General features: G+C 37.6%; 1 protein-coding gene across 1 annotated transcript in view; it reads left to right on the top strand.

The window, feature by feature from the left end:
• COL6A3 (collagen type VI alpha 3 chain) overlaps nucleotides 1-24,582 on the top strand; it is a 128,695-nt gene extending 104,113 nt beyond the window's left edge. Inside the window, exons 39-47 of the mRNA XM_056533400.1 lie at nucleotides 495-1,193; nucleotides 1,321-1,423; nucleotides 6,980-7,068; nucleotides 8,864-9,148; nucleotides 9,658-9,738; nucleotides 12,905-13,075; nucleotides 15,148-15,198; nucleotides 22,050-22,223; nucleotides 23,643-24,582. Coding sequence (XP_056389375.1) covers nucleotides 495-1,193; nucleotides 1,321-1,423; nucleotides 6,980-7,068; nucleotides 8,864-9,148; nucleotides 9,658-9,738; nucleotides 12,905-13,075; nucleotides 15,148-15,198; nucleotides 22,050-22,223; nucleotides 23,643-23,683 — 1,694 coding nt within the window. The 3' untranslated portion in view covers nucleotides 23,684-24,582. The remainder of the gene's footprint in view (nucleotides 1-494; nucleotides 1,194-1,320; nucleotides 1,424-6,979; nucleotides 7,069-8,863; nucleotides 9,149-9,657; nucleotides 9,739-12,904; nucleotides 13,076-15,147; nucleotides 15,199-22,049; nucleotides 22,224-23,642) is intronic.
• The last annotated feature ends 1,612 nt before the right edge of the window (nucleotides 24,583-26,194 follow it).

Raw genomic sequence — 26,194 nt, 5'->3', positions numbered from 1 at the left:
ATCACGCATTCAGATTTTTGAATCATAAAATGAATGGAAAGTATAAAGATAATATTGACTGAAGAGTATTCAGTTAAAAAAAACTGCATCAAAGGCAACATACACATTAGGGATATGTTCATTGCTGACCCCACCTCCTTCAGTGGGGCTGGCTGATTGTAAAATATGTATGAAGGCCTCCCAATTCTCCCCCTGCTAATTATATTAAATTGTTGGATTTAAACTGCCTAACCCTTTTGTTTTCAGATGAAAGGCTGCCAGCAGAGCTGTCTGGCAGTAGCTTACTCCCCCTACTCATTAAGAATACATAAAACGCTCAGCTGAGCCACATGTTAATGTTTATAGGGTGAACAGGAGAGATAGTGGTCAGCCAAATGAACATTCGACCTCCAGCTATTAAAGGTGTATGAGCACCTTAAGATGTTTGATGAAATGTAATTTTTTATATGTATTTTTTAAATCTATACACTGTATTTTATACTTTTTATCTATAGATATTTGTGATCCACCTGGTGAATGTGGAGTTACGGTTCCCAGAGGAGATCTTCGTTTAAGACGTTCTGCTGCTACTGATGTAGACATTGACCTAGCTTTTCTAGTAGACAGTTCAGACTCTACGAATCCAGCTCAGTTTGCAGAAATTAAGAAATTTGTATCACATGTGATAGGACAACTGGAGCTTAGCCCAGAACCTAAATCTTCTTCACATCATGCACGCATAGCAGTTCTCCAACAGGCCCCCTATGAGCATCAAAACAATGCCAGTTTCCCCCCTGTTAAAGTGGATGTTGGACTGACCGATTACACAGAAAAAGAGAAACTTCAAGCATTTATCCAGACTAAGATGACACAGCTGTATGGAACACGGGCACTGAGCAATGCTATTAAGTATGTTGTGGAGCATGTGATTGAGGGTGCACCCAACCCCAGGACCATGAAAGGTATTTTCCTCATCTTGACTGGAGAAGTAAAGGCTCATGAACTAAAGCAGCTCCGTGAAACCGTAATTGAGGCCAAATGCAAGGGTTTCTTTTTCATCATCCTGAGCATAGGGAAGAAGGTAAATTCTGCACAACTAAACTCATTGGCTAGTGAACCCCATGACGTTTTCTCCAAGAAGGCAGACAAGGCATCAGAGCTTCATGAAGAGACTCTGCTGAGATTTGGGCTGCATCTACCAGGATTCATCAGCAGTAAGTAGATATAATACAGTACATGTGTAGTATTTACCTGACCTACACTGGTGTTTTTACAGTGTAGGTGATAGGATGGGTTGAATATAGGTAATCTTTTATGAATTACTCATTCTTTTATTCACAGGTGAAAATTCATTCCATCTCTCTCCTGAAATTCAGAAGCATTGTGACTGGTTCCAGAACGATCATCCTGCTAGCACTTCAGAGGACAGGACTAATAATGATGAGTATGTGATATATTATTAATAATAATTATAATAATAATAATGGTTATCAAACAGCAGTGGTAGTCAACCAGGTCAGGATCAAATGCTAAACCTAATGTACTGCAACATCTGAAGATCAGTAGATTGCTTTGCACAAGAGGAATATTTATGACAAGTGTAGTCATCAACCAGGATGTACAAAATTACATTATAATATGAAGAAGATATGAAGTACCATAGCTGACCATACACATTAGATTTAAGTCAGCCAAACTCACCAATTTTGCCAGGATTGTCAGATGAGCTAAAATGTATGGGGCCTCTCAACTGTTGTCAGTAGTGAAGGGGGAATACCTTTCATCAAACCGCCCACCGGAAGTAAAGTGACAGGTGCCACGCCCCCTTTTCTAACAGAGCCCCACTGGGCCACGTCCCCTTCCCTGCATAACTTTGCCCCCCTAAATGGATGTAAATATTTATAGAGTGGGCCCCCCTCTCTCCGAGTAATATGTACCGCTTTCCTTGCGTAGCTTCGCCCCCTCCTTCTCCCACATTCACCGACATAGTCTCCTAAATGGATGTGAATGTTTATAGTGTTGGGGCCCCAGTGTAATATGTGGACATGTCCAGCAGCAGACTAAAATGCTTCTACATTTTTCACAGAATACAATGAATGCTTGATGCTATACTACGCGCCTTGTGCTATAATTAACAAACATCTGGTATACATTTAGCTCTTTGTCATATCTTACCATACATTTTATCTAAAACTAGATAAAAAAAAGTTAAAGGATGCAAACGTTGCATTTATACTATAGAGAACTACACACCTAACTGAAAAAGAGATTTGCGGCGCATTGCATCTCTTGATTTCTATAATACATTTAGCTATATAAATAATTATTCTATGAAATGTGCTTGAATATATGATTAGTTCTATTAATAAAGCTTTATAAACCCATCAGACATAACATTAATACCACAGCCTAATATTGCGTCCCATCATCCATAACAGCAATACCACCCTCCTAATATTGTGTCCCAGCAGCCATAACGTTAATACCACCGCCAAATATGTTTCATCAGTCATGACATTAATACCACCGCCTAATATGTTTCATCAGACATAACATAATTACCATCTCCTATTATTGTGTCCACAGCCTAATATTGTGTCCTATCAGCCATAATATTAAAACCACTGCCTAATATTGTGCCTCTAGGTTGAACTCGACGGCCTCTTGTCTTTTTTCAACCTTACAAACTGTTACTATGTTTCCCTTTGGAGCATTCTGTTTTTTTTTTTTCTTTCGTTCTTTGTAAAGCATGATATTCTCAAAGTTCACAACAGTTACAGTTATTTTACACCGCTCTATAAGCGCTTTAGGTATGGATGAACACATAGTAAATATTAGAGTAGATGTATTTTAGGCTTCTGAGTCAAAGTATTTACATGAACAGGTACCATTCATTTAATATAAATCCTGATTTTATACAATAAAAGGTTTGCTAGAGAACGCAAGTAAGTAACATAGACAAAATAAATCTGAGGTCTGGATCTCATTTCTAAGAATTATACAAGCTCACATTCTATAATGAAGTCACTACCAGTGTAATTGCCTGGCAGTGCTGAAAATTATGGTATATTCTTAGGCTTCCGGTAACATGTAATGTTCTGATGAATTGTAAGGTTACACATGTTCAATGTAGCTATTTATGTCAGGCGGGGTCAATTCAAACATACAAGGCCTGAGATGTTTTAGTGGTAGACCAAGTGAGCTACATTGCTAGTGTTTGTCATTTTACAGCTGTAGTTTTAAACTCTATTAGTAGAGTTTAATTTCTAAAATAAATATCACACAAATTCGCCTGGGGTTTAGCAATGTGTCTATTATTTTGAGCATTTTTCAGTTTTGTTTGCTTTATTTGTAAATTACAGTCAGGCTAATTCAACTCCTAATTTCGGCAAAAATAATGACCAAAATTCCAAGAATATTCCTAGGTGCCATTTGAAGTTTTTCTCTAACTAGCTGATACGAAAACAATACGAGAACAAAAAGGAATAAATTAATTGAAAAATGCACACAACATTCCATTAGATCTTTGAGGCCTTATGGTATATTCACACATGTAGATATAATCTAATATTCCATCAATACAGCTGAATAGTTTGTTTATACAATACGTGTATGGATTTAATCATCACAGAGACAAAGTCTTGCAACACATTTCCAATTTATGATGTTTGGAGATTCCCAAAGGTAAATACTTTCAAAGTGCACAATTTATAGTTACATTTATTATGCACCCACTCCATAAGTGTTTCAAGTACTATATACATAACAAAGATTCATGACAATATTGTGCTAACCAAGTAATATCATGGGCAAATGGGCACTGTGCCTATTGTAAGTAAAAGAAATCTGTCCAATCATAGAAGATTTAGTAACATATAAACTTAAAGAAAATAATATAATAAAAATAATAATGATGTTATGTATTTATAGCATATGATAAATAATGGCATTAATCATTGTCAGTGACAGTAATATTAATTGGTTAACAGATGTGGAATCTGGGTTGCCTGGCAGGGCTAACCAGATGTCTGACGAAAATCCGACTTGTGGCTGGATAGGCGCACGGCCGAGGATGGACACAGAGCCGAAATAGATTTTTCAGGCTTTATTTCTGGTGCAGAACAATGCGTTTCGAGGAGGCACCCCTCTTCGTCAGGTTCAATTGAACCTGACGAAGAGGCGGTACCCCCTCAAAACGCGTTCCTCTGCACCAGAAATAAAGCCTTAAAAATCCATTTCGGCTCTGTGTCCATCCTCGGGCATGCGCCTATCCAGCCACAAGTCAGATTTTCATCGGACATCTGGTTAGCCCTGCCAGGCAACCCAGATTCCCCATCTGTTAACCTGTTCCTGACCGCTTGCAAAGTGGGACCGACGGCCGGCTGCCTCCCGACATGCTTATATCAAATGAGTGTTGTGCCTGTCCGCACAACACACAAAGGTGAGCATCTTTCCACTTCTCCTAAAAATTACCTATCACCTACGATCTTCACCATTGGACGCCATCTCTGTGTTTTCTCTCTTTCTGCTTCCAGTAATATTAATAGGACATGTATGAACACATAGTAAATACTAGAGTAAAAGTATTTCAGGTTTTGCCAATCATTCTCACATGAACGAACATCACAGGACCTGCCATACACCTTCAGAGACGTGAAGGAATTTCCTTCTAGTCATTTACACTGTAGCACTGAATTGACTCTAAACACTGCAAAATTCTTTTGTATTCTCACAAAGGCTGGCCTCAGGGAGTGTAAAAGTTTACAATAGTGGATCTATTCTATTCCTGAAATAACCAACACAAATCTGTTTCTTATCACATGAAAATGTATAACTTTCCCTTATTATTAATATTTAATATGTATATATTTATTCAGCTTTTCCATTATTTGTTGTTGAATGATTTGCAAACACAACCAGCTATTCAGGGTTCAATTGAAAACTTTAAAATAACAATCAGGTCACATTTAGTTGTGGGCGCTTTAAAAACAACCCCAAATGGTAACAGTTTTGGGGCTCCAGCAGAACAACCACATTAAGTAGTGACTTCATTATAGAATGTGAGCTTGTATAATTCTTAGAGATGAGATCCTTGCCTCAGATTTATTTTGTCTATGTTACTTACTTGCATTCTCTAGCAACCCTTTTATTGTATAAAATCAGGATTTATATTAAATGAATGGTACCTGTTCATGTAAATACTTTGAATCAAAAGCCTAATAAATGGCATTATTTATGTATAACAATTATATAACATCATCAATATAGTATTTTCTTTTAGTTGGATATATTTTTTTCCTTACATTTGGAACAATACCTGGTTGTGAAGTATATTATTGGGGGTAATATTGTTCTGAATCTTTGTCATGTATACAGTACCTAAAGTGCTTATAGAGCGGTGTAAAATAACTGTAACTGTAAGTTGTGAACTTTGAGAATATCATGCTTTACAAAGAAAGAAAAACAAAACCCAGAATGCTCCAAAGGGAAACATAGTAACAGTTTGTTAGGTTGAAAAAAGACAAGAGGCCGTCGAGTTCAACCTAGAGACACAATATTAGGCAGTGGTATTAATATTATAGCTGCTGGGACACAATTTTAGGCAGTTTTATTAATATTATAGCTCATGGGACACAATAATAGAAAATGTAATTATGTTCTGTCTGATGAAACATATTAGGCGGTGGTATTAATGTTATGGCTGATTAAATATATTAGGCAGTGGTATTAATGTTTTGGCTGCTGGGACACAATATTAGAGGGTGGTATTGGTGTTATAGATGATGGGACACAATATTAAGCTGTGGTATTAATGTTATGTCTGATGGGTTTATAAAGCTTTATTAATAGAACTAATCCTATATTCAAGCACATTTCATAGAATAATTATTTATATAGCTAAACATATTATAGAAATCAAGAGATGCAATGTGCCGCAAATCTTTTTTCAGTTAGGTGTGTAGGGCTGTATAGTTTAAATGCAATGTTTACATCCTTTAACATTTTATCTAGTTTTAGGAATGGGGCATATTGTAAAATGTATGGTAAGATATGCAAACCAGAGGTTTTTTAATTACAGCACAAGGCGCGTAGTATAGCATCAAGAATTCATTGTATACTGTGAAAAATGACAGAAGCGAGAACAGCTGACATAGAAGCATTTTAGTCTGTTGCTGGAAAGGTCCACATATTACACTGGGGCCCCAATACTATAAACATTTACATCCATTTAGGAGACTATGTCAGTGAATGTGGGAGAAAGGGGGGAGGGCAAAGCTATGCAGAGAAGGGGGTACATATTACTCAGGATGAGGGAGGCCCCACACTATAAACATTCACATCCATTTAGGAGATTACGTCAATGAATGTGAGAGAAAGGGGGGCGACGCTATGCAGGGAAAGGGGCGTTGCCTAGTAGTGGGAAGGGAGTGTGGCCTAGTGAGGCAATGTTAAAAAAAAGGGTGTGTGGCACCTGTCACGTTACTTTTGGTGGGCTTTTGATGAAAGGTATCCCAGCTTCACTACTGTTGTCCTCCTAAACCATTCAGAGTACATGCATGCTCGACCGAGGGTGCAAGTGTATGTGGAGATCCAGAGATATAGCTGGTAGCTATCTATAATATATGGCCAGCTATAGTCATGCAGTTTTCAGGAAAATAACTGGACATTTTCTCACACTGTCTTGCACTGTTGAGATGTTTGTTTTAATGTCAACAGGATTAGATTTAGTAGATGTGGAACTATAGTTGCAGGTCTTCTATGGTTTAATGGCAAATAACCTATTGGCCGTCACTTGGCATAAGTTAATGACTGAGCTTGCTAACAGGCTTGGGTACAGGCAAAGAAAAGCAAATAACCAATGCATTAAATGAATGAGGTCAAACTTTTTTTTAGAAGAGCACAAGTGTAGATAAACAGAAATGTGAACAGCCTTCTGATATATATATTTTTTACACCTGACTATAATTCTATATGATTTATTCATCTTAATGAATTACAGGACACAGAATACAGTAGCACCCGATGAGATGTTAACCAGTAGAAAGCCTGATGTCGTAACAGTACGTGCAAGCACTGAGACACCTACAGGTAACTGCTCAACACTTACCTTGGATTCTAAGTGGAACACTATCTTTTTTTTAATCTCTATTTCACGTGAAACAATCCCTGTTATATGCATGCTTGTTTCCTCCCTCCCTTCTTTTTTAAGCTGTATAGTAGTAAACATTCATTTATGTTTTCTACATACAGACATTAAAGGGATTTTTTGGCCAAAAACTATTAATGGCCTATCCAAAAGATTAAGGGGGAGATTTATCAAAACTTTTCCAGAGGAAATGTTGCTGAGTTGCCCATAGCAACCAATCAGATTTCTTCTTTCATTTTTGAAAAGGCCTGTGAAAAATTAAAGAAGCAATCTTATTGGTTGCTGTGGGCAACTCAGCAACTTTTCCTCTGGACAACTTTTTAATAAATCTCCCCATAATAGTTGATTGGCAGTGTACCGACCCCCGGCACAGCCACAGTAGGAATAAACAGTATGTAGGAGGGGGAAGCTTCAGCTCTGTACATTTCAGCAGAAACCCAGATCTACTACTGCAACCAATGTATGGAGTTGAGGCTTTCAGCTTCCATACATTGTTTATTTCCAGTACCATGGCTGTGCCAATTAGCTGTTCATGACTTATCTTGTGGTTAGGCCATCAATAGTTTTTGGCCAGAAAACCCCTTAATCTAATAACAATATCTCATGTCTTATGTCTAATGTTACTGTTAGGGTGCATAAAATTTGTCCTCACCGACTGAATAACGGGGTAAGAGTAGCTCTATGCCTGTGTCAGAATGAACAAGGGTGTGGAGCTTCTTGGACCAGGAAAGGGGCTTTGAAATCAAGACAGCAGAGTTGAACACAAAAGTATACCAGTAAGATCAATAATCTTACATAGGTAAAAAGAAAAAAAAAGCCTGGGACATGGGTAAGTAGTCATTGAGGTGGCTTCTTTCCTCCCTGCCGGCCCCCAATAAAACATCTCTCCCTATATACAGGTGGTGGGCAGAAAGCAGCTGTGGGGACTGCCTATTTAGCCCGGTCCCACTGGGTTTTTTAAACTTTGATTTCTCTAAAACACTCAAGTGTTTTAGAGTAAATTATATTGATCTGGGCCCTGATACCTACACCTAGTTTGGACTGCTGTCTGTAGTTTGGACTGCATAATACAGGTCATAGGTTCCCTTTAAAGGAGGTAGTGACAGATTAATGGGCAGGCAACTTGGGCTAGCTTTAGTCAGCAGCTGACAAAGCTGTTTATATTACTATCTCCTACTGGAACTGCAACCTGTACTGATGAGCAACTATTCTACAGCCATATCACTTTTAGAATGATATCATTGTTGAAATCAATGAACTCAAGCACAACATTCTTAGTGTGTCAAATGGTATAAGGGAACCTGTCATTACTTTCATTGTCCCCTCTGGCATCTCCCTGCCTCACCAGCCTTAATTGATAGATCTCTCACTATTCCGAAACAAGAATAGATTTTACTATTAAGGCTGGAGAGGTGGGAAAAAACCAACAGGGACCGTCCCAATAACTCTTTGATCAGGCAGCATGAAAGTGATGATAGGTTCCCTTTTAATAAAGAAGTGACTTAGCAGTCATACAATGTATGACCTTTATGAAAGCTATGGGATCACTGCTTTATACTAGTACATAATCATATAGGACACATTTTTTTTCTAATGTCTGTATGAATCTTGGCAGAAGTTGGAGACTGCATTGGAATAACTTGGACTATATATTAAGCCTCTATACAGATTTTTATTTAGCACGAAAACATTATATTGCTAACAAATGAGTTTAACAGAAGGTGTTCTTTCTTAAAGATCGTGCAGTGACTACACAAATGACTGCCCTCCCTGAGCTATTGGTATCTGATGTAACCGAGAGCAGTGTGCATCTGAGCTGGACCAGTGCTGACCCCCAGCAGCCTCCAGTCTATGAGCTGAGTATCACCTCTGTGGATGACAACACTCTAGTCCTGAAGCAGAACGTCACTGGCACTGACAGGCTCATTGGAGGCCTTATGAGTGGACATGTGTATCAAATCACTATTACAGGGCAGCACAAGAACCTTGGCCTGATAACTTACCAAGCAACATTTACTACTAGTAAGTATGACATTTTGTGTTCCTAAATCTTGCCATTTATGGGACAGTTTTAAAGACAAAATGGCTAAAGTGTAGTAGAGACTGTAAAATCGATAGTAAAACAAAATTTGGAAAATAGACTTAGAGGGAATGACTCACTTGGAGAGGATTTGTAGTTTCCATTCAAACAATAGTAATATTGCAGGAAATCTCTGTCTAGGAACATTTTATTGTCGGACTGTTTGAGTATTCCAGAAATGTCCTATTTGAATAATTGGTAATTTTATAGCCTAATTCTATGTCTACATTCACACCACTGCATGGCCTTCAATTTTCATATCTACTGTAAAGAAACTGCTGTCATATGCAATATAAAGTACAACTCAGCATTGTTACCAATTTTTGACTCAATGTGTATAACTGCGCATTGTAAATACTGGTGTCCTGGTACACCAGAACAGAGTGCAACTATAGAAAGCAAATACATCGTTTTTTACATACACATTAACACACACAATTCTTCATTACAGGTAAATCTCAGCCCCTGCCAGAGGTTGTGGAGAATCCTGAAAAGATAGTGCACACAGAACCCCTAGATACTCCTGAAATAGGTGAGTGATAAAGACGCAGAAAAAAAAATAGTATACCCAGACATATACATACTTGTGCTATTACACACACAATTGGCTTGAATGTTATTTTAAGTTGTTACATCATGTATTATATAGTTACATTGGTTAAAAAAAAGACACTCCTTTATTATAAACTTAGCTTTTATTTGTCACCGAATACACCCTTAAATGCTGTTGCTTAGTTTATTTGTATACTCTTCCTTTTTATCCAGGTGTTCCATATATTTAATACACAACCATAAAGTCACTATGACCTAGATACATTGCTTTACATGTATAAACATACATTTTATTTCAATGTCCCTATAGAGAAGTATGACAGTTAGGCTGGGTTCACACTTACAAAGCACCGTACAGAATCAGTCGGCATAAGAACAACACGGACATTGCCGTTACCATAGATGGAAATTTCTACAGAGCAGATTCCGCCTAAAAAATGGATAAACCCGCTGCTAAAATTCCGTAGTGTGCACTGTGCAGCAGAATCCCATTGCCAGAAAAGGAATTCTGCTGCACCGGAATTTCCTACCAAAATTCCTAAGCGGAATTCCATAGTGTGAACCCGGCCTTAAGGCGGCCATACACATTACATAAAAGTAGGTTGATGGTTGAACTACCATTGAACAAATGATCGCCTTATAAATTATCATTTTGCAGACACAGCCATACACATTGTAGCCCATATTTACTGTTAAAGTCGATCAAACTGGCTATACAAGATCCAAGACAAACTATCTTTCTGGGAATGTTCTTTGCAGAAAGATCATTTATGAGCGAAAGATTTGTTTTGAATAAACAATATTTCATCCAACTGTTGTGTGAAAATTTCCAACATAATCAACTTCTTTGCAGTTGATAAGAGTCTGTCATTGGTTTGCAAAAACAACCATTCATTATTAAAGAGGGTACTCTGGTGAAATCAACTGGTGCCAGAAAGTTAAACACATTTGTAAATTACTTCCAGTACGTATCAGCTGCTGTATAATGCAGAGGAAGTTGAGTAGTTATTTTCAGTCTGACCACAGTGCTCTCTGCTGACACCTCTGTCCATGTCAGGAACTGTCCAGAGCAGGAGCAAATCCCCATAGCAAACCTCTCCTGCTCTGGACAGTTCGTAACATGGACAGAGGTGTCAGCAGAGAGCACTGTGGTCAGGCAGATAACAACAGCTCAACTTCCTCTAGTATACAGCAGAAGTAATAATAGAAGTAATTTACAAATCTGCATAACTTTGGGGAGCCGGCTAATAAATAAAAAAAATTCCACCGGACAACCCTTAAAATTTTACCCGACAAGCTATTTTTTGTGGGTTTAAATTAGATTTACTTTTCTCAAATTTAATCTAAGGTGTATAGGCACCTTTAGTTTGTACATGAGACTACTGAACACTGACTGGTGTGAAGTCTGCACTTCCCAGAACAAAATTCACCAAAGCAAACCAGCAAGGAGTACTAGAAAACAATAGCTTTGAAGCTTTCAAAACTGTGACTGCAGCTGTGAACTATAATACAGGCTCATTCAGGATCTTTCAGATTGCTTAAGCAAAATATGTGTTAAGTCACTTAACGTGTAGATCAACTACAAATGTCAACTTTAGAAGGGTGGTCAGATGTATGCACATTTTTTAAGCCAACTTCAGATAGAACTGGAGCAACTGTTACTGAATATTTGGTTTAAATAGGAGATATTTTATATTGTGGGTATTTCATACTTCATCCCAACTATTTTGGTGCCACCATGTACAATAGATAGGTCATGCCCCTTCTTCGAATTTTCTCAGTAAAATGGAGAGTTGGTCTGTTTTTTTTTTTTTCAATTCTGATGCAATTTTTGGCGTATATTCTGGCGCAGACAAAAATTCTGGCGCAATGCACCAGATTCTGGTGCAGAACCCGACAAAACAAGTTGGGTTAACAATAGTAAATCAGGGCCAATGGTTTTTTTCATTTATAGCACTTGACTCACCTGAATTTCTTGCACATTGGTTGACCTTAAATATCCTGCAACTTTGTAGCCAAAGATAAGATGTCACAACAACTGTGGTCTAGATCAAGAGGTTTTCTTTTTAAAGATGTAAGTAGAGATTTGTTAAAACATGTGCAGAGGAAAAGTTGACCAGTTGCCCATAGCAACCAATCAGATTGCTTCTTTCATTTAAAAAAATAAAATAAATAAAAGATCCAATCTGATTGGTTTAAATGGGCAACTGATCAACTTTTCTACATAGGTTTTTCAAAACCTCCCGTATAGTCTTTTGAAAAGGCTTTATTGCACTTAAAGAGGTTGTCTTACAGTGACCACTTATCACTTATCACACAGGATTAGTGATAAACGTCCTAATCCCCCATTGCACAACCACATTATGAAGGTTTGAACAGAATTGCAGTTGACAATGCATGCATCCTGCAATTCCATTCGATGTCTGTGGGGCTGAGGGAGACAGCCAATGACTGTACCCAGCTTTTTCATTAGCCCCCTGGACATTGAATCATATAGCATGGGACATGTTCAATGACTACTCTTCATTAAAACTCTTTCACACTATGCTTGTGCAGTAAGGAGAATCCTATTGGGTTTGAAACTCCCATTTTAATTAATAGTGGGGATATCAATAATGGGGTTCCCAATGATCAGATATTTATAACCTATTTATAACCGAGAGTAGGTGATAAACACCTATTGTGGGACAATTCTGGCTTTTTGCAGCTATGTATGTTTGTAACTCTTATTTTAATGGTTTCGCAGTTATTTGGTGATTATTTGACCTTTTTCTTATAGGCTAAAATACACAAATAGGAGGCAAGAAGATTGTTAATCCCTAATGTCTAACCTTTCATTCATAATAAATGTTGTATCCCTAATAGCTGTTGTACTTCACCCATCTGTCTTGGACTCCTCTCTTGCTTTTATTCAGTCAGCACGCAGTATCTGGTTGGTTTGAGTTTACATCACATATCAGTCTTAGCAAACATCGGAACAGTTTAACACTATACTTCTCCTACTATACTCATTTTCTAATTACTGGGTTACCTCTAGAAGAAGTCATGTATGCAGATTACCCTTTAATACACTCTACAGGCATGCCCAGTTTCTACTTGTTCAACTTGTAACTTTCTGCACACTTTCTAAAATTCCACTTTAACAGATCCATGTGAGCTAGATCTCGATATGGGCACCCAGTGCAAGGAGAATGAGGTTAAGTGGTTTTTTGACAAGACAAACAAGATTTGCATCAAGGTTTGGTATGGTGGGTGCGGTGGCAATGACAATAGATTTGACACTGAAGCTGAATGCATCAATAGGTGTGATAAGACAAGTAAGTATCAGACATGGGACACATACTGCTTCTTCTTCTTTAACATTAACAACCAAATTTCAAGAACTTCTTTACCCCACAGGCTTCATGTTTCACAGTGGTCACAGACAATTGCAGGGAAGCAGTCAATGTATTATTCTATATTGTTTTGTGTTCTGAAACATTAAAGCACGATCAATATTCACCATAACCATCAAACATTTTTGTTAACAGGAGGATAATTCCAGACCCAATAGGTCACAATAGCTTAGATAATTTATCCATAGAAAATAAGGGAAGGACATAATTCTTAACTATTATTATCAGAACCAGTTAACTCCTATATTCTGCTTAAAATGGACATACCAATAAAGGGGTACTCCACTGCCCCAGAGTTAGGAACATTTGTCGTGAGGCCACACCACACCCCCTCAATGCAAGTCTATGGGAGGGGGCGTGGGGCAGTGGAGTACCCCTTTAAGTATAGTATTGTAGCATCTGCTCTACACCACGTGCACTGCTCCACGCCACGCCCCCGCAATGCAAGTCTATGGGAGGGGGCGTGGTGGCTGCAGTGCATGTCAATGTAGAAGGTGGACCACTTCTTCTAAACATTTGTAGATGGTTTATCCTAAAGAACCCCTTAATTTCTATTTTACATACCAACAATTGTTCTTATAATTAGTAGTTGCACAAATTTGCAAACCATTAAACTTCTAGATGTGATCTATCTGAACTTTCCAAGAAGGGAGACAACTTCCAATTGGTAATACGCTAATTTCAGTGTTTTAATGTTCTTGTTTTATAAACAAATAAGAAAATGTAAATAAAAAAAAATAACACTTGCATTTAGGGGTTCGAATCTAATGACTTTCCACAAAAAAACAGTGAAAATTTTACGTCTCCAAATATTTGAGCTTAGGATTCATGAACACAACTGTATTATTGCTTAGTTTTATATGGTGATAAGGCAACCAAGAAGATTCATGAGGCCTAAACTAGTAACATTGTTTGCATAGCGAAAAAAAGACAAAGATTCATTCAGTTCATCCTATTGCCATGCAGTGTTAAAGTTGTACATTTCATTCAGAACGGTGGGAGGGGGCGTGTCGACCGACATGCCCCCTCCCATAGGCATGAATGGAGGGAGCGTGACCATGACGTTATGATCACGGCTTCTGGCTCCGACCGTTCTGAATACCAGGTGCTGCGGGAGATCGCGGGGCCCCAGCAGCAAGACCCCCATGATCAGACATCTTATCCCTTATCCTTTGGATAGGGGATAAGATGTCTAGCAGCGGAGTACCTCTTTAATCCAGGGAAAGGAGAAAACTCCATAAGGTAGAAGCCAATTTTCTCATTTTAGGGTAAACCTGCCAATCAAAATAAATCCCTGGATCAACAACCTTTGTCCAGAATCTATTGACTATAACCTGTAATAATATTTACCAGAAATGTATCCAGGCCCCTTTTGAACTCTTTTATTGCGTTCTCCCTGACCACTTTGTCTGGCAGAGGGTTCCATAAGTCTCAATGCACTTACAGTAAAGTATCCCCTTCTGATGGTATGGAAACTCTTTTTCCTCTGGGCGTACCTTCCTATTTCTCCAATTTTATTGTGCAATGTTGTAATATATGTCATAGTTAAGGAGGAATTTTCTTCTTTTAGGAATAAATATATCCGGTGACACACAACAAGGATTTTATAGCTTCATTGACTGCTTATAGATACACTATGCACATGAATTCATTTATACATATTGTGGTGAAAGTCATCTTATTTTTATCCATAATTATTACAAAGGTCTCACCTCATATTGTAGACCACTAACAAACCATCATTTTTATCATTTCCTAGGTTGCACATGAAATATAACAAGTTATTTTGCGGATTTTTTGTTTTGCATTTCATTTGTATTTTTTACTTTTGAGTAGCTGCAGATTACTTTCAAGATCTACAACATCTTATAAACAATTCTTCTTCAGCAAAGCCATCAGTTATCTGGAACTCTTATTACTATTTCACCTTTTCACATTTTATATTTTACTACTTGGGACTCAATAGATTTTTCATCTATTTGTGTTTTTTTTAGAAATTGAGAAAACTATGCAACTTCCAACGCTGGAATCCAAAGTACTTGCAGGTAATTTCAGCCGGCGTCCAGGCAGGAGGCCAATGTTCAGACGCAGAAGGATTCATCCAGAAAGATCTCAACTTTTTCAAAAGAGGACTCTTATGAATTAAAGATACAATGTTTATGGATTTTGTTTTGAAGAAAGGCATCAGTCAGTTACCACTTTAAACCTCAAGCTAAATCCTATGAAGATGCATACGTGTGTTTTGCATACGTTAAGAAGACCACAAAAATCAGCTTTATTGGTGCAGCTCAGATAAATCTGTGCTTTATTTTGAGTTTAAAAGAATGAAGAGGGGGTTTGGATGAAATCTGAACAAAAATGGATTCAGGATTAGATAAACGACTAGGCTACTTTCCTAAGAAAAACACCACATTTTTATGTGGGCTTTGCCTGCTATTACAACTTAAAGATATACCCCATCAAAATTGTGGCCTCTTAGCCATCTGTGTGGTGTACAGTGTAACATGGTAATTTCTCTTTTACCAATGCCCTTAAGACCCAGTTATCAGCTCCATTGTGGTCCTGACCTTGATCAACCAACAGACTCACTAAAACTTGCAGTGAGTTATGTTCACAGCAAAAGTCACTTTATTCTCCCCAATAAGAGGCAAGTCAATGAACTCAGTTGAGTGAATTAGTAAGAATGCTGGTCACGTGATCAAGGTCAGCACTGGTACAGAGCCAATAATAAAGGCACCACTTAAGAAACTAATTATTAGATTGCACACTATAGAGGTGGCTAATGGGCAACAAGAATATGATTTTTGTGGTAGCGCTTATTTAAAGCAGCCATACAAATAAGATAGCTTTCCAATTCCCCCAAGCATGTGAACATTCGGCTTAGGCCCCTTTCACACTGCCGGTTTTCTCCAACAAATTCGGCCATCAAACTCCCTCTTTTTATATATTTTTTTGCATTTTGCCAGAGCATACCGGCAAATAACGGGTCCCGATGGACCCCATTGTATTCAATAGTAGCCATTATTTTTGGAGATAAAAACCAGAGAAAAAGAGGGTGCAAGCACAATTTTTTCTCTGGCTTTTCTCGATCCTAAAATAACTGTCTTCACACTGTCAGAGACAGCCGGCAGTGTGAACGTAGCCTTAGCTGTTCATTCATGTGTTCTTAATGGAGTGGCAGACTTATTTAGTGGTGTCTTATCTCCCCAAGAACAAAAGGATTAAGATAGTGAAAATAAACATATTGAATCCTAGTCTCCATCACTTCACTTGCTGAGGAAGAGTCAGGAGGCCCCATATACATTAGGTGGTTGGCCGGTCTCACCAAAAAAAGAGACATTTTTAATGTATATGGCCTTTAGTCCTACAGTGCTAACTTAAATAGAGATTACTTGTAATACCAGACATAGCTCATTGAAAAGAGTGGTAGTCGTTCTGGAATTGAAAGAAATCTAACGTTATTTTCTAATTCCAAACAGCCCACTTAAGTGCGGAAAAGAGCCATTCCAAAAACAAACAAAACAAGAAGGAAGGGTCCAGGATAGGTTTAAAAATTAATATCTGAAGTCAAGAAAACTACATCTGAGTCTTGAAATGTACAACTATCACTTTATTAATCCACTGGGCAAACACTTTCAGCTGTGAAATATTCCTATTCCTCAAAGGGTAGACCCCGAGGTTATAAAGCAGGGCTTGTTTGTCTTTTTTTTTTTTTTATAATTGCATTGTATTGGAATAGAGACCAGGATTTGTATTTAAATAAATCAGTTGTGCCTTTATTTTATAATGGTTTAGGCCATTTTTGACTACTTATGGAAGGCTATGACACAGTTAACAATACAATCCTTCATATAGAAAGGATTAGTGGAGGCGTTTTTCTTCAGATCCGCTTCTCTCCCAGAAACGTATTCCCAAGTCATGGAAAAAGTTTCAACAAACATAATATAGTACACATATGTGAGTCTGCAGCTTGTTTCTGAAATATTTCATTACGATGATTCATGGATCTGTTTTCAGTTCTCAGATGTTACTTGGTCCCAAACAGATGCAAATTTAATAAAAGAAATAAACTGAAGCACATGTGAGTGTACAATGCTTGGGACACAATGAGCAATGGATGAGCGAGGGGGCAGTAATGTAGCCAACAGTACAGTAAGGCCAAGAAAATCTGGGGATGTAGATTGTAAAATACCCCAAAGAACGGTTTACATTTCCCCATTGAGAAGTCGAAGTTATACAGTTAAATTGTCTGTTAGGAACTTTTATTTTATTTGAATGAGTTTGTTATGGGGGATAGTTAAAGTTATTGCAGTTATTGATAAGCCCCATAACTGGGATCCATTCTAACTAGTATTATTTTCGCCAGCATGGAAATTGATCCAACACTTAAGCTTTGGTATTTCCCCATGTTGGCATTTGTCCTGTCCTGTCTGTCTGTTAATAAAAAAAACAAAACAATTATGAATAGAGAAAAAGAAATTCCTATAGTGTGAGCAGAACGCAATTTACTTTTTGGGATATCGGGCTATAAGAATTTCACCTTTTATCTAAAAAAAAAAGTCCTTAAAAATTTACCTTAGTTTGTAAAGGTTATAGGGGGCGATTTATCAAAATCTGTGCAGAGGAAAACTTGCTCAGTTGCCCATAGCAACCAATCAACTTGCTGCTTTCATTTTTATGAAGGCCTGTGAAAAATGAAAGAAGCAATCTGATTGGTTGCTATGGGCAACTAAGCAAGTTTTCCTCTGCACAGGTTTTGAGAAATCTCCCCCATAGTCTTCAAAGGGAACTTGTCACATTGAAAATGCAGTTTAATCTGTGGGTATCCTGTTAGAGAGCGGAAGAAGCTGAGCAGGTTGATATATATAGTGATGAGCAGCATTGGCCATATTCGAATTCGCCATATTTTGCAAATATATAGACGAATATTCGGCCTATAATTGGGAATTTTGCGTATTCGTTATATTCGCATATTCGAGGAAGAAAACAGTGAGGGGTGGGCAACTTTACTATTGGTTGCTAGGGATGTTGTTGATAACCTCTGACAAGTGTATTTGCATCATTCTAATTGGTCCACAAGTGAAAAGAAGGAATATGCGAATATGCGCATATGCGGAAAAAAGTGAATATTCCTAATTTCGAATATATAGCAAATATATTTGCAATATTCGCGAATTTGCGACATTTGTGATAAAAATTTGAAATGCGAATATTCGCGCCCAACAATAGATATATACTGTAGTTCTTATGAAAGTTCCAAGATAACTTGTCATTTATTCATGTATCTCTCTGCTCACTGTGGGCTAAGTAGTCATGGGGACGGTCCTACTCAGTGATTGACAGCTTTCTTTATATACACACTCACGCACAGATAGATGTCAATCACTGAGTAGGACTAAGACCAGAATGAGCAGAGATTTACATGAATAAATGACAAGTTATCCTGGAACTTATCCAAAACTATTTATCAACCTGTTCAGCTCCTCATGCTCTATAACCTGATCCCTGCAGATTAAACTGCATGTTCAATGTGACAGGCTCCCTTATAGATTAAAAAGGATGTTACTTAAAACAAATTACCTGACCAAAGGAGGTCCTTACTATATAAAATGATAATGATTTATATTTTCACATAAAGATCAAACTTTCATGTATACTATGTTACTCCTCCCCCTTCTGTGCTGTCTGGGTCTTCTCTAGAGAAAAAGTAGGACAGGACAATTGCTTCTAGCAAATGGAGATGTGTTCACTTTCACATAGTTTTACATTTTAGGCGGATTCATAGAATAATTAGTCAGTAAATATTAATCAGTATGTTATATAAAATATGCCTTATGATGGATGAAATGGCCATATGGGAGTAATCCCCAATAATAATGAAATACTAGAACTATATTAGCGACAAAATAATAAATCATACTTGTTTTATTGTGTTGGCTATTCATAGCTAATGAAACTTACAGTTACTGGTGATACCTAATGCTATAGACATCAATTGGTTAAGTTGAAGATCACGAACTTTCAGTCCAATGTATATGAAAAAGTAAGAAAACTGATAATACTCAAACCACAAAACACTGCAATACAAAGTATAACTGAAGACATGTATGCTGTATATTAGCCCAACTTTATGATTTATTATAAGACACATATGTTGAAGACATGATGTAGCAAAAAGCAGCTTATTTGGAGATACAGAGCAGAACCTTCAATTAGATATGTCACCCATGTTCTAAGGAATACTGTACTTGGATTGAATATATCATTGGTACTGATGTCTGCTCAAGGATTCCTCCTGTTTAGTTGATTCTATATATAATCCACAAATAAAGTTTGACTTAATATGAATACAATGTATAGGCCACACAAAAGACATCATAGAAACCTTTTAAATGTGATATGAGACAACATAGCAATTCATTTTAGTACATGGATTGTTCAAAATTTCAGTAATATGGTCGATGTCTGTCAGCAGTTTCTTTCAAATATATACCGATACGTAGGTAGTTTCCATACAGTCGCCACTTGAAGACCAAAGTTTTGGTGTCTATTGGATGGGTGTTCCTTAGACATTTCAATAAGATGTGGGATGAAACAAGGACAAAAGATAGACAGATATATTATACTTTTTCCTTGTCACATTTTGCCTTATATTATCCTGTAATAATAGTTTTTGAGATTCAAAAATATTGTGCTCTGCACATCTACTGATATACAGTGTTATTAAAGGGAACCTGTCATCGCATTCATGCCGCCAGAAACGAGAGTCATTGGGGCAGTGCCCAGTGGCTTTTGCTCACTTCGCCGGCCTTGATTTATATATCTTTCCCTATACCAAAGCAGGGAGAGATCTATCAGCCACTTGTGGTTTAGGCAGAATGAAAGTGATGACCGGTTCCTTTTAAGATACTAGAGCTGGAAAATGTAACCAAATGGTCAGTGTAGAAATGCCCTTGTCCAATGTAGAGTTGGATCAAACATCTTAACATGAAGCTCTACCGCACAATTGGAAAGGTTTTTAAAAACCAAATGATAGAGATATTGACATGAGATACCATTCAGCATATGTGTCATGACATATACTGTACATTGAAATAAATACCATGAAATGCCATATAATATTTTCCTCATATTTCCATTAATCATTAGGCATCTATGAATAAAAATATATGTAGCTAAATAAATAATAATAGATGAAGTATACAGTAAATACATTTTCTTTTTCCAAAGCATCTTACTTTTCAACATATAATCATTCATGCATCACCATATTATCATTACTTCTACTGAATAAGAATGAGAAATAAACCAACCAATGTGCTCCCGCACCCTATAAAAGGCCTGTTCTTTGGTCTGCATTACATCTAAAAGCTGTTATTAGGCATACATAAGCCTACAGCTATAAAATTCTGTCATGTTAAGCTCAAGGCCATATGTAGCTTTACCCAGAATTCCACAGTAAAACTATTTTTGGATGCAGTTTTATTCTTATTTAAGAGCTCTATTGAAGTCCTAAAGAATTATGGGTAACTGCACATCTGTGTCGCATTATACGCATTAACATTAAACTGATGGAGATAGCCGCTTAGCAGTTTGTTCGTGTTTACCCAGAATTCCCTGGGGGAGTGGGTGGGTTTTCCCCTTTGTGGCCATTGGAAAGATTTCTCTTTTAGTAAGGGTTATGTGGAAAAAAAACAAAAAACTAAAAATAACAACCAATCACTGAACGGAAGGCAGGGAAAAAAAAGAAAGAAAATGACGTAGTGTCAGTTTAATCTACAAACATATGCTTTTTATATAAATTTGATAAATTGCCAGGTGGGTCTTGACATCTACTGGAACAGATCCAAAGAACATGTATTGTATTATCTAGACATCTTAACTACTGCGTGAGAAACTTTAGTTTTTTTTTTGTTTTGTTTTATGGAATCAATTTGTAAGGCGTGATACTTTTTATGTGAAGCCAGCACATGTTGTCCTATCATGAGGTCTACAATAACTCTTGCATTTGATTAAAAAGTGACTAAAATTGTAGATTTCAAAATTTGTACCAAGAGTGCAAGTGTATAAAAGTAGTTAGTAATCTACTAGAAAACTCAAGCATTCTCAATTCTCATTGTTTAATATTTGATTCAAGCGTGCTCTGTAGAACATTTACTATTTATTTTTGGAATGGCTTTTTAGCATAGTGTTAGTTTGAAATTTGAAAGGGGTTTTCTGATTTTTTTTTATTGATGACCTATCCTCAACATAGGTCATCAATATCATCATAGGTCATCATAGGGTGCTGAAACCCTGCATTCCCACCAATCAGCTGTTACACAGTGAAACAGAACAGGAAGCAGATGGCTCCATACTTTGTGTAGTGGTCAAAATAAGTTAATGCAGCTAAGTTTTTTTGTGAATGGGAACTGAGCTACAGTATACCAGTATATCCATTATACAAGTTCAGAGCTGTCGCCTTCCTGCTATTTCACTGTTGGTCAAATAGTTTCGCAAAAATAAAATAAAACCTGTTATAATGTATTAATTAAAAAAAACTTCTGACAGAGTTTATATTGGAGATGGTCAGGGTGCTAAGACTCCTACCAATCACTAGAACAAATGGGCAGAAGAGCTCAGCTGAGTGCTGTACCCATTTGTTTCTACTTAGTACCTTTCGGTTCAGCTCTGAGACTAGAGAAAATGGTTTCCAGATTTGAAGAAAGCATTTGGACTTTAAGCTATGGCATGTTAGAAGTTTGTTTAAAATGAAAATTACCCTTAAAGTTTTTAGTTTACTGTTAGACTTTACTTGTTTACTTCATGTTCTTCCGTTATCGTTTTGTCACTACTTTTGTATTTTTACTTACTCTAAAATGTCTTCTTATATTAAAGTAAAATGTCTTTTTCCTAGTGGGACCCGAGGTGTGTAAACTACCGAAAGAAGAGGGAACCTGCCGGGAGTTTTTACTAAAGTGGTACTATGACCCAGAAACAAAGAGCTGTGCACGTTTCTGGTATGGTGGTTGCGGAGGAAATGAGAACAGGTTTAACACACAGAAAGATTGTGAAAAGATTTGTATTTTAGGTGAGTAGTGGTCCACAAGACTAGATAACTTTTTACACAGCCATGGACTCTAATATGATAAATCTGATATTTACTAAAATGCAGTTACATTTTGGATATTTTAGATTATTCCTAAACCTCTCTGATAGAGATGAGCGAAGTAACAGTAATTCGATTCGTCACAAACTTCTCGGCTTGGCGTTTGCTGACTTTAGCCTGCATAAATTAGTTCAGCTTTAAGGTGTTCCGGTGGGCTGGAAACGGTGAATATAGGAAAAGAGTCTCCAGCCCACCGGAACACCTGAAAGCTGAACTAATTTATTCAGGCTAAAGTCAGCAAACGCCGAGCCGCGAGGTTCATGACGAATCGAATCACTGTAACTTCGCTCATCTCTACTCCCTGATTTCCGATTTTTCTTTGAAAAATGTCATATGATAGTAAAGACTGCTGCATAAGACATAGGTTCAGTTTCATTCCTATTCATTCTTACAAATGTATTCACTCATACAATCTAAGTAGAGGTGAAGTTGAAGCTCCTGGACCCCTATGCAAAAATTGAAATAAAGACCCTTACCTACTATGTACACCAGTTACCTCTGAACCCTTTATAACTTTGCTCTTGAACCTAAAGTATTATGGGCAGTGTTAACATTAGACATAAATCCCAATGTATAATATACAAAGCAGTTAGTCTATATATCACCTATAATTAAAAGGCCTGTATATCTTTGCAACTACTTTTATACTTTGGGTCTACAGTTTAAAGGCAGGCCAATCCATTTCTAAGGTTACAGACACACTCTGACACAGACTAGTCTGATCTTGCAGTCATACTATCTTCGATCTTCACTCACTATTTGCTAATGTAGATTTAGAAAGTTAGCATGTAGTGAGTTAGTGATGGAAGGGACTATTGTTATTGTACTACACAGAGTTTTCTGCAGAAAACCATAGGAAAATTTTGTATGAAACAATTTGGTCTATGCTTCCTTTTGGATTCAGAACTCATAGTCATGCTTTTATTGTATTAGGTGTTAGAGTTAATACATGGTGGTGGAAATGGGCCAGCTAAGGCTTTAATAATGTAGAATACACTTCTGGATCCTTTAAATGTTCTTCATACATAGGCAAGAGATATGACTAATGTAAAGTGGGAGCTTAGTGTCCATGATTATGAAAAGCTTAGTAAAAAGAGTAATGATAAATAAGTTGCAATCCACGCACCCCTGTAAGTGTACCTCCAATAGTTTCTTACTTTTATGAGAAATGACTATTGCGCAGCACTGTAGAGTTATAGGTTGACCTTGATGATCTGTCTAGTATTTTCTTCTTGTCTCAACCTTGTCAACTATATAACACTATGAAAAAAAATCTCTGTATGTAATCTGCATTTGTCATCAGATAAATTCACTCCATTTTCTATTTTCATTCCTTTACAGCACCTCTAAATCCCAGTGTGGTCACAGCAATCGGAACATAAAGGTCCTGGATTCTTACCTGTCCAGAGGAGATGGCCCAGGATGCACTGCCCCTCTTCTCACCCTATGCCTCTTACCAGCTAGCCCTCCCATAGGGTGAGGGAGGCTCACAAATCTTATCAAAATGGTGCTAATTCATCTGTGGACTTGGAGTAGACTTTACTGGGAACATTAACCCTTTCAGTGCTTTAGTGTCACGTCTTCTCCATAATGTCATGAGGAGCTGTGTCAGTCTCTGAAGCACTGAAAGGGTTATCTGGTACTTTGGTCTTCCGTCAGTCAGCAGTTGTTTTTCAGGTTTTTGTTTTTAATGTCAGAGCCCCAGCAGTAGAGCCTAACCCAAAGATATCCAACCCCTCTATATAACACCTGCTTCTTCCACAAGCCTCCCTTCTAATCTCTCCACTATCCAGTAGAATGCACCCCATTTTCTGCCATATATTTTTCTTTCAAACCAAGTGCCTTTTTTAAATGAACTGTGAGTCCATATTGTCAATACAACAAGTATTGTCTCTAAAAGAAGACACTTTATAACAGGGCAATGGCAACTTTCTGCCACCGTAATCCCAGGACAGTATGTCAATCGGAAAGTGACGGGTGTTACTACTTTCTCCGTCAGTGTGGGCTTATAAAATATTGCAGAGCAGTACTCTTTAGGCCCTATTGGCACCATAGGGATTGAAAAAGCTTTAGGTTTTACCACTTGGGATATAAATATGGTAACTGCAGCCATTGCAGTCTATGCAAAGATATACATTTAGTTTGGTTGGATCTATTTTTATTTGTGATTTTTACTTTGGGGAAAAGAAATTATTTGCTATAAAATTTGAAATGGAATTATTCTTGTCTGTTTTATTTTTATAATGAAGGGAGATAATGAAAAGACTGAATAAAGAAAGACGAGGTGTTAAATCCTGTGTTTGGTTATTTCTAACAATCTTTTAAAAAAATGATTGTTCTCTCTCACTTTTCACGTACATGACCATAATTCTGCACCATCATATATTAAGTGCCAATAACAGAATCACATTCTGTCCTAAGGTTCCATTTTTGACACCAAATATACAATGCAATCGGGAAGTCTTTAGACTCTTTCACTTTTTTTTTTTACATTTTATTATGTTGCGGCACTCAATATCCCATAATAACGGGAAAGAAGAATGTAAGACATTTTTGATAATTTATTAAAAAGAAAGAACTAAAATTTTGCATTCAGATCCCATACTCAGTACTTACTTAAAGAACCTTTGTCAGCTATTTTAGCCTCTAGTCTTTTTGGGTAGGATGACACAAGGTTTGCACACCTGGATTTGGGAACTTTTCAGTCTAATTCATGTTCAATAACCTAAAGTCACCACATGTGACTTTGATCAAAGATAATCAAGAGAAAAAAAAAATAACCCAGAAAGTGTCATAGCAAATACTTATGTTAATGAGAATTTTTAGTTTTTCCTTTTTTTTTTAAATAGCAAAAATTTTCATTTCTATTTTGTTATCACTTTGTCATATATGGTAATGAGTGCAAATTGATGGAAAAAAACATGATTTTCCTTTTATTTTAGCACAGTTAATTTATGAAGCCTTTACCCTTGTTTTCCTGGGTAAATTTGTTGCAATATTTTGGTGTAGTTTGTTTTTTGCAACATTTAATGCGACTTTTCATATACATGCATTCCTGTGTTTTGCTGTGGTAGACTTGTTTTGAGTTGTGTTTTTGCGCTGGTCAGGAATTTATGAAACTGCGACTTAAAAAAAAAAAAAAAAAGAAACGTTTTTTCACCTAACAGGATTCAAATCACCACCAAATAAAAAACAGCATACAAACTAACTGTGGACAGCATTAAAGGGGTTTTCCAGGAATAAAAAAAACAGGCCTTTTTTCTTTCAAATACCTCTCCCTGTTTGTCCCCAGTTTGAGTGTGGTTCTGCAGCTTAGTTCCATTAAAGGGGTACTCCGCACCCCTAGACATCTTATCCCCCTATCCAAAGGATAGGGGATAAGATGTCAAATCGCCGGGGTCCCGCTGCTGGGGACCCCCGGGATCTCAGCTGCTGCACCCACCTGTACGGCTTCCACCTCACATCGGCAACGCTGGAGGATTCGGATCCCGACTACAATGGCGGACGAGCGTGACGTCACGACTCCGCCCCATGTGATGTCACGCCATGCCCCCTCAATGCAAGCCTATGGGAGGGGGCATGGCAGACCTCCCATTGACTTGCATTGAGGGGGCGGGGCATGATGTCACACGGGGCGGAGTCGTGACTTCACGCTCGTCCGCCATTGTGGTCGGGATCCGAAGCCTCCAGCGTTGCCGATGTGAGGTGGAAGCCGTACAGGTGGGTGCAGCAGCCAAGATCCCTTGGGTCCCCAGCAGCAGGACCCCGGCGATCTGACATCTTATCCCCTATCCTTTGGATAGGGGATAAGATGTCTAGGGGTGTGGAGTACCCCTTTAAAGTGAATGGAGCCCAGTTGTAATACCACACCCAAAGTGGAGACAAGGAGGGTG

This window comes from Hyla sarda, chromosome 8, assembly GCF_029499605.1.
Source record: "Hyla sarda isolate aHylSar1 chromosome 8, aHylSar1.hap1, whole genome shotgun sequence".
NCBI classification, from domain to species: domain Eukaryota; kingdom Metazoa; phylum Chordata; class Amphibia; order Anura; family Hylidae; genus Hyla; species Hyla sarda.
This window is presented reverse-complemented; position numbering and strand designations above follow the sequence as displayed.